At 39.8% G+C, this 9,567-nt stretch overlaps 1 protein-coding gene across 2 annotated transcripts in view; it reads right to left on the reverse strand.

Moving 5' to 3' along the window:
* Positions 1 to 1,010: 1,010 nt before the first annotated feature.
* LOC106940550 (cadherin-2-like) overlaps positions 1,011 to 9,567 on the reverse strand; it is a 10,935-nt gene continuing 2,378 nt past the window's right edge. Inside the window, exons 1-4 of one of the 2 annotated variants that reach the window (XM_015023314.1) lie at positions 8,171 to 8,468; positions 3,969 to 4,106; positions 3,445 to 3,630; positions 1,011 to 1,427 (exon numbers count right to left, since the gene is read on the reverse strand). In XM_015023314.1, coding sequence (XP_014878800.1) covers positions 1,170 to 1,427; positions 3,445 to 3,630; positions 3,969 to 4,106; positions 8,171 to 8,332 — 744 coding nt within the window. In that variant the 5' untranslated portion in view covers positions 8,333 to 8,468 and the 3' untranslated portion in view covers positions 1,011 to 1,169. Of the gene's footprint in view, positions 1,428 to 3,444; positions 3,631 to 3,968; positions 4,107 to 8,170; positions 8,469 to 9,567 lie in introns of those variants that run through there. The other variant, XM_015023316.1, reaches the window with a different exon arrangement.

Genomic DNA, 9,567 nt, shown 5'->3' on the forward strand with positions numbered 1-9,567 from the left:
GGAAAAAAGTAGCGGCTTATAGTCCGGAAAATACGGCATATGAAAACAAATCTAAATGCTCTCTGTTCAGGGGGCCGGACCAAATGTGGAGGTGGGCTGGATTTGGCCTGCGGGCCGTAGTTTGGGGATCACTGATTTAGATCATTGTTCTATTGTTCTGTCTGGGTGTCGTCTGAAATTTGACAGTGTTTTGAAGAAATGCCGGAGATGCAGCAACAACCTGACAGAGCTCAACAAAACAACAAACAACAAACAAAAATATGTAAACAGGATGCTCCAGCTGCCCAGCATACTGACCAGAACCTGTCTCTTTGAGGGCTTGAGTATTAATGTTGGTACACTTGTATGTTTTTGTGAACACGGTGGGTCCACCATTCATTGTTGCTAGGATACACAGACCATAACACTACATTGAGAAAATAATAGTGGGATCCATCAAGAAAAAGAAGGTTGGGGACAAAAAGCAGCAATCCTGCAGGCTCTGCATGTTGAATGAGCCAATAACCGTGAAGCCTCATGTTCACATTTATTTCACAGTATTATTATGAATAACATAAGTTTTATCTTATTATAGCTGAAAAGTTTTTAACATGTTATTTTCTTTTCAGGTGTTATTGTCTGTCTGTCCTATTGAACCTGGATAATTTGTAAAATTGTAAATTGTAAAATAATCTACATTGTCATGTCCAATGCAGAGATTGTACACGCAGTGAGAGAGGGTAACAACTTAATGTTGCACGCTATCACTTGTATGGCTCTGTGTGGCTTATTCTGCTGTGTGTCAGACTGAGCACTCTACACTGACTAACATGGGATTAATGTACCTTATAGGCTACTATGTGAAACCACAGTTCACATTACATTGATATGAAAGAGCAAAGCTGTAGAGCCTTAAAATCAATAGAAGAAGCAAACTTGAGACTCATTTGAACTCCTTTATAAATCAGGTAGAAAGAGTGTTGTGATGTCCTCTGACTAATCCTCTTATTTAACACATGCTTTTCATTTCTTATCTTTGTTTTTTTTTTTTAGACTGATTTATTTATAGTGACTTGAAATATCCATGTATTTATTAATTTTTCACCCAGTTGGTGTTACTCATTCAACTAGTACATTTTATTTGGTCTTTCATAGTATAATGCAATACATATTTACTACTTTGTGGTTTCTTACCTGATAGTCTGCCTCATGAAGCGGTCAGGGTCCTGGGCAGTGAAAGTTGTGAGCAAAGATCCCGCCGGCAAACCTTCTTCCAGTTTAATAGTCTTGGGGTTGGGGCTGAACTCTGGACTCTCGTTGATGTCCAAGATTCTCACAGATACAGTTGCTGTGGACTGACGAGGGATGTGGATGCCGCGGGCCAATGGGATTTCATTTTCTGCCTCCACGGTTAGCATGTATGAACGGGTCAACTCAAAATCTACCGGCTGGGACAAGAACAAAGACAAGAATTTTCTGCTGCAAAATTCCATCCTTTTCCAAACTCATATAACTAAAATTTTCAAGCAATTTTTCTAACATTTTGGACATTTATGTACATATAATACATTACACCTTTTGGGTTTTATGGTCTTTGAAAACATATAACTCAAATACCTTCTGACTAAAAACCTTGTCAAAACAACTTCACTAAGTTTTTCCTGCTTCAGTGTACTTCCCAGAGCCTAATCTTATACTCCTGGTGGGTGTGACATCAGCAGGCAGTGATGTCAGTGACTTGTTAGTTTGTAACGCGTTACTGACGTTGGACCACTTTTTTCAGTGATGAATACCGTATTTTCCGGACTAGAAGGCGCACCGGATTATAAGACACATGCTAAAACATACGGTCAACAACAACAACAAAAAAAGGTAACGGAAACAAAACAGTAAGTCTAGTTGGACTTTATTCTACTATGTAACAATACATTCACGTTATTTTTTATTCTTCTTCCACAAATCCATCAAAGTCCTCCTCTTCTGTGTCTGAATTGAACAGCTGGGCAATTTCGCCATCAAACATGCCAGGTTCCCTCTCATCATTGTCGGAGTCAGGCTTGTTGCAGGTGGCTGTTCAGCAATGATGCCTGCTTTCGCGAAAGCTCGGACAACAGTTAAGGCAGATACATTAGCCCAGGCATCCACAATCCATTCGCTGCCTCCCCGTCTTAGTAAACGTGTGTTCACAGTCTGTCATCCATCGCTCCCACGCCGCTCGCAACTTCTTTTTGAACGCCCTTCTCACTGTACCAGTGAGAAGGGCGCGCATGGAGTCGCAGATGAACAGGGACGGTGATGCGTGGAAAAACCTATCCGGTTTTAACTGGAGGCGTATGCTGCAGAACTCAGACAACAATTCTCTGATTGGTTCATTACTGCTGGTGTACATACTTTACGTATTACGTAATGTCCTCCGATTGGTTTATTGCTGCCAGTGAACGTACTGTACACTTTACATCTCTGTGTCAGGGACAGATTTTGGAATTCAGTGCACACATAAGGCGCACCAGATTATAAGGCGCACTGCTGATTTTTGAGAAAATGTAAGGCTTTTAGGTGCGCCTTATAGTCCGGAAAATACGGTAATCTAACGTGTTACTATTTCAAATCCAGTAATCAGATTAAAGTTATCAAAATCACTGTGTGTTACTGTGCATTACTATTTTCTTTACTAATGTAATTTTATTTCCTGAGCGTCTTGGGGAGTGACCACCATTTCTATGCGACAGTAGCAGCTGATCACATGCCGAGACAGAAATAAAAACAATGTAGGGAGGAGACAGATGTGCATTTGTTGCAAAAAAAAACAGGAACTATTTTGAGTTTCAGTTGCCAAGTCTGATTATCAAAAAACTTGCAATTAAGTATTGGGAAAACTCATTGTAATTTTCACATGTTGTTGCTGAAAGTAACAAAAAAAATTACTTGTAATCTAACTTAGTTACTTTCCAAATCAAGTAGTCAGTAATCTAACTAAGTTACTTTTTCAAGGAGTAATCCGATTGAAGTTTCTTTTTCAAAGTAACTGTGCCATCACTATCAGAAAGACGATCTATTTTCTGTCACTTCCCCAAATATTTGTGTTGTGTTCTAGCAGTGATGTGAATGCTAATTTCTACCAACTAGTTTTTATTCTGACTTCTATTCTAAAAAAAACATTTTAAGACCACCAGCACTTTAGAAAGCAACACTAGCTGCATCTCTACTACAAATGTGCACAAATATTTGTCTGTATTCTGATAATATCGAAAGAACACAATTTTGCAGTTGCAGTCTTTCAATTAAATAAGCAATGCATTTGAAATTATATGTGAATAAGTTTGTTTACACAGTAAACAAATCTATAGGGTCCACTAATGTAAACACGGCACCGGCACTCATCAGCCATCAGAGAAGTTATTTTATGTTCTCTGAAAATTATACTTTTTGCAGATTACTAACAATTGTTTTAGCATCATACCCTACCTTGACCACAGTGATTAAGCCCTCATTAGTGGTGGGGTCAGTGGGGATGGAGAAGTGCTCTGTGGGGTCTCCAGCAATGATCCGGTACACTGTGCTCCAGGCCGGCGTATGCGGCTGGTCTTTATCTGTCACGGTCAGGTTAGCAACAATTACATTCACCCTGTTCTCATGAACTTCACCAAAGAACTGGAAACAAAGACAAACACATTGCATCTCATTAGAATAGGAGCAATGAAATCATGCTTTATAGTAAAAATATTGAAAGCAACTATTACTAGAAATTGCAGTGGAAAAAGCATCTTCTTCAAACGTTCTTTCAGTTGAAGCTCTTCATTGTTTCTGGGAGAGATTAAAATATTGGAATTGACTATTCACACTGCCAATAAAAGCTCGGAGAGCTTAAGTGCTATTTTCCCTTCTGTTAGCAAATAATTACTTGTGTGTGTGTGTGTGTGTGTGTGTGTGTGTGTGTGTGTGTGTGTGTGTGTGTGTGTGTGTGTGTGTGTGTGTGTGTGTATGCATACTGCGTCTGTGGTGAACTCAGGAGGATTGTCGTTGACGTCAGTGATCCTGATGACAGTGGTGGCAGTGTTGGAAAGGCCGTAGGTGGGGTTTCCCTCCATGTCAGTGGCCTGGATGATCAGGGTGTACTGAGGGACTTTCTGGAACCAAACAGAAAACAAAGACAGTCAAAAATGAGGAGAGGTATCCTTTCAGTCATTTCCACCTGCTACTTTATGCCAACATAGCAAGAGGACTAGACGTGTATCATCCCTTGGCCATAAAAAATAATTGCTTAAAGTTTTCACTAAGATCTCTATTAGTTTTTTATGTCAACAAAATACAAAATAAAGAAACTGAACAAAGAACTGTCTATGGAAAGCACAATGTTATAACAATATAGCAGATTAGTATATTCATCTGCTATTATTCCAGTACTCATTCTTCATCTACGACCATCCATCCATCCATTATGCCACACGCTTATTCCTGAGGGGTAAGCGTGTGGCTGGAGATAGGGGTGCTGGTGCCTATCTCCAGCGGTCAACAGAAGAGAGGCAGGGTCCAGTCCATCGAAGTCATTCTTCATTTAAGTCTCATAAAAAGTTACTTTTTCCTTATTTTCCCATTGTTGTGCTTCTTGTAGTTTAGTATACATGTCAATTTTTACGTCAAAAATATTTCTTCTATGGTTGTTATCCACTGGTGTCGTTTTATGATGTAAAGTGTTTTGAAATGCCTTGTTTGCTGAGATGTGCCATACGAAAGAACTTGATTGATTGATTGATTGATTGATTGATTGATTGATTGATTGACTGATTGACTGATTGATTGACTGACTGACTGACTGACTGACTGACTGAGGAACTTCTGGAGATGATTATGCAAATAAGGAATCTTCATAAATCAAGAAAATTATAAAAACATTGACCATCTTATTCATGAGACTATCTTGGGAAAGCAGAGCATCTTCAGTCAGAGGTTTCTTCAAATTCATTATAGAACAGATTGCTGAAGAAGATCTTTCCTGCCAACGGCCATCAACATCATTTAGAATTTGATGATGAAATGAAGGTGAAACGAAAAAAAGATGTTGAATTGATGAGGACTGGACTGAGATAAATGTGGTGACATTAGTGACATTAGGAAAACATTTGTGGACATGGAGTGAAGGGGAAAAGGATACATCAGAAGGAAATGGAGTAGGGAGTGTTGAGATGCTTTACCAAGGCCGAGAAAGAGTCACATGCTGTTAGACAAAGGGCCCATAGTAAAGAGTTACATTTTTGATTCTGTTAGACACTAAAGCACATTCCTCAGAGAAACAGAAACTTATCAGGCCACAGATACATGGTGTGATTTCAGGGAGTGTCTTCAGTCCATATAATCAGCTTCCCTCCTCCTCCGCAGACGCTGCACAGACTTTTTTAGAAACTCTTCTCGGATGTAATGGTAAAGCGTCTCCTTTCAGCGCTGAAAGTTAATAAAATAAGTAAAGTCTGAATGCTTTTCTTGGCTGATTTTATGCTCCGTGTGTCAATACAAATTATGATTCATCGATTGAGATTCTCGTTCTCAACAGAAGTCTTGGCTGAACTGGATTTATGAGCTTTGAAATACACATGAGCCAACAAGACATGAAAAGTAGAAAAAAGTAAAAGGAAGATTAGAAGAAGGGACAGTGGGATGAGGGATGAAGGGATGTTTATACGCAAACTTTGTGAAGCTTGCGAAGACTCTGGAAGACCGAGGTGGTCCGAGAGGAGCCTGACACTCCGATGGAGGTCTACAAGCTGGCAGCGGAATGACGTCACCGGGAATGTTGGAGGAGTAAGTAGAGGTTGAGAAAAAGCCGGAAGCCTGGGATGACAGCAATGCTGTTGTTTGATCAGGTACGGAATATGAAAGGAGTCGGAAAAAACTTAATTTGTTGTCTGAGTGGTTGAATGAGATTCCTTTCTAATGTAGAGAGCGTTGAAGGTGAGCGATGACCCAGGACTTGAGGCTTTGACGAATTGAAATGCCTGCGGTGGAGCGCTGGGACATGGATGTGTTGGTGATGTTTGGCTGAGTGACTCAGGAAGGCGGTGGTGGCCCGGAAGAACGACCCTGATGTCTGACGTCTAAGCGGTCTACGCAGGGCCGGCTCAAGACATGACCAAACTAAGCGGCCGCTTAGGGCCCCGGGGTCACTAAGAGGCCCCCTTAGTGGAACTTAAATTTTTTATTTTTATTTTTTTTAAAGTAATGATTTCTATGTGATTATATTAACAAAATCACATAAATTCATTATAGTTATTTTTTTTACAATAATGTATATTTGATAATGTATGTAGAATTCTTTCAAAAAGAAAAATAAATAAATAAATTGCTCTTGGGGGGGCCCTTGGTGGCCGCGGTAGGTACTGCACTGAATGGTAATATGAGCTGCTGAACAGAACGCACCCAAACCTCCAAATCGAGTTATTAAAACAATGACACACAAAAAAATTATCCTTCAGGGAGAGAGCAAAGAAAAAGGAAGAATAGAGAAAAAGTCAAGATAAAGGTATGTCTTAATGTGTATTGGTAATGTAATGTTAATCAGAAAGATTTGCTGAGGTGCTAATTGGAAAATTACCTTGATATAAACCTTGAACGATCCAGTTCAACAGCCAAACATTTATGCTACATTGTTTGTATTTGTGTGAAGCTGAGTTTTAACTTTAAATGAGTTGATTCTCGTGGTTGGCCCTGTATTTCTGAGGGGGATTTTTGCCGTCAAAATGTGTTTGATGACGTGTTATGCATATAAAACAAACAGTATTTTAACATCAACTTATAAGGTAATTGAAACTTCATCAATAAAAATAGTTTGAAATCACAGAATCAACCCGGTACCAGTCCACATTCTCAAGTGAGAAAGACTCACCTGGTATAAATTACATTTTTATCTATTGTAATTACTCCTAAGACAAATTAATTTAATCAAAGAATGTCATGAATATGAGTGTAGGGCTGCACCGACTGCAGGTTTCTGGCCAATGGCAAATTAAAAATCTTTAAAAAGCCTAATCTGCAGATTTTGATTTTGGCCGATACCAATTTTTTTTTGTCTGAAATTTTGCTAAATGTAGCAAGAAAGTCACAGAGTTGGCAACAGTGGGGTGAATATTGTTAACTGTAAACATGCATACATTGTGTATGTGCCAGTGTAAAACCTCTCACTGTAGAGCAGAAGAGGACAGAGGCAGATTTAAACATCACTGTCAGAGATGCAGTAAGTTTAAATTTATAGAAGGTGTGTGAATGATCTAATAATCTGACTGTTGATTGCAGCCAGTCCACATTATTAGCAGATCTAGAGGGCCCCAAAACCAAATTTAGCTTAGGGCCCCATGGAGGGTTGGGCTGGCCCTGGGTCTACGGCCATGGGACTGGAATGTTGTTGGAGGTGAAGGATGACCCTCTGACGGATGTTGAACTGACGATAAAGTGGAGACAGAGCTCAAGTATCGAAGATAACGGAGCGCAGGCTTTTGTGACTTGGAGTTTGTCTCGTTACTGCAAGAGGAGAATGTTTGGCAACAGATGGGATATTGAAGATCATCGTCTGAATCAGAAAGGTAGAGCTGAATAACCACGTTGCATTCTGTGGTGAGTTGAATTTATAGATTTGTAATAATAGCAAGAGTCATAGGTCTGACGGTTGACAAAACGTAACAGCCTGAGATGAATGGGTGAGCAGAGTATAAATAGGCAACCTGGAAAATTAGAGGTGTGGTTTGGGTGTGGCCCAGCTCCCGAACTTAAATTAACACATTAACACCATTTAGTTATTTTCCCATATTCTGGTGGATTTTACAGAAAAGTTGTTTATGTTTATTTTGTATGTGTACAGGAGTTGGTGTTTGAGAACCCCAGAGTGCAAATTCACTCATTACAGTAGTTATTGCTCAATAATACCATATGTCACCAGGCAGGTTTGGCAAATAATTCTTGATAATCAGGTGGTGTTACAACTTATTAATTTTAATGAAAAATCACAAACTTTAATAACTGCCCTTTGCCTTTTTTAATAGTTATTCATAGCCAAACCAATATTGTTGCATAATAACCTGTTTATGGGGACAAAGTTGAAGTAGACTGGGTTTTATTGGTAACAACTAAATATGACAAACAATTAAGAAATGAAAAAGGAGCCAGGACCTTGCAGAACATCCACTCAAACACAAGCCCAACATACCTCCCGATCCAGGCCTGCAGCAACAGTGATGATGTCACCAGTCCTGTTGTTTATGGTAAACATATTATATGATGGGCTTTGGGGATTCTGAGAAAGTATCTTGTACCGCAACATTCCATTGGCCATTTTTGGGTCATCCTTATCCACTGCTGTCACTGTCATTACAAATGATCCTGCAGGAACATAGAAGTAGGTACACTGTAAAACATTTGAAGGTGGTTTAAATTGAAATTAAAGTCCACCTACTACCTTGACAAGCCAATTTAGGTCAGCAAGAAAATTATATTGGTTTTAACCAATTGGTTTAAATTAAAGTTCAGGAACTTGATTTAACAACAAGAGAAAAGTTGTGTTAACATTGTTTTTAAGTTAATTAATCTTGAATTGTGAGTTTTAACTTATTGCTGTAATTTAAACCAAATAATTATTTCACAAAGTGCAAGAAAAAAACTTTGGTTATGTAGTGTAACCCCAGATTCTATGAGTAAAGGCGCAGCCCTTTAAGGCGATCGCTAGTGGGTTTATCCCTCGCATGCAGCTGAGCACTGACAAAAAACTTAGTCCACGCCCACCTGCTGGGTGGACCCCACCCCGGTCTGTATAAATAACGGTCAGACCAGACAAACGGCTCCCTAACAGCGTTTTTCTTAGCTATTCAGGAACCAATGAGGCCCACATCTTAAAGGGCTGCGCCTATACTCATAGAATCTGGGTTTACAATATGCAACCAACGTTCTATTTCGTATAGGCTTCGCCGGATGTAGTCTATGCCTCACTGGGTCCATCCAGACCACCACCATGAAGCATCTGCTCGCATATAACAAAAAACAGTCTCAGCCTAGAGTGCATAATTACCCACTCCCAGCCTCCCATACAGCAGAAGACCAGAGAGAATAGGCTCTGGTTACAAAGGTTGAGATAAACAGACCTGCTGCTGTGAACAGGAACAACGAACATTACTGTAACAGTGTAACGATGAACAGAACAGGTAACTTATTATACAGCACTTTGGACAACCATGTTGTTCTCAAATGCTTTGTAAATAAACGTAACAAAAATAATTATTCTGTCAGAACTCTGAGGACAGAATGGGTCATAGAGAACGTGGAAACATCAAACAGGTAAAACCAAATAAATGAGCCCAGAGATGACCAGGAATCTGCCTTGCAAATGTCCTCCACAGACATTCCTCCACGCAGAGCTGTGGAGGATGAAATCCCTCTGGTGGAGTGAGCTCTCAGATTCTCTGGAGGATCCAATCCAGAAGAAATGAAAGCCTGTGAGATGGCCTCACACAACCAGTGAGAAAGACGCTGGGCGGACAGAGGACGCCCCACTGAGTTATCTCTGTAATGCATGAACAGACGCTGAGAGCGACGCAGTGCAGATATATGCAC

Source organism: Poecilia latipinna, unplaced genomic scaffold (genome assembly GCF_001443285.1).
Source record: "Poecilia latipinna isolate Pla-1442-1.1 unplaced genomic scaffold, P_latipinna-1.0 Scaffold3276, whole genome shotgun sequence".
NCBI lineage: Eukaryota > Metazoa > Chordata > Actinopteri > Cyprinodontiformes > Poeciliidae > Poecilia > Poecilia latipinna.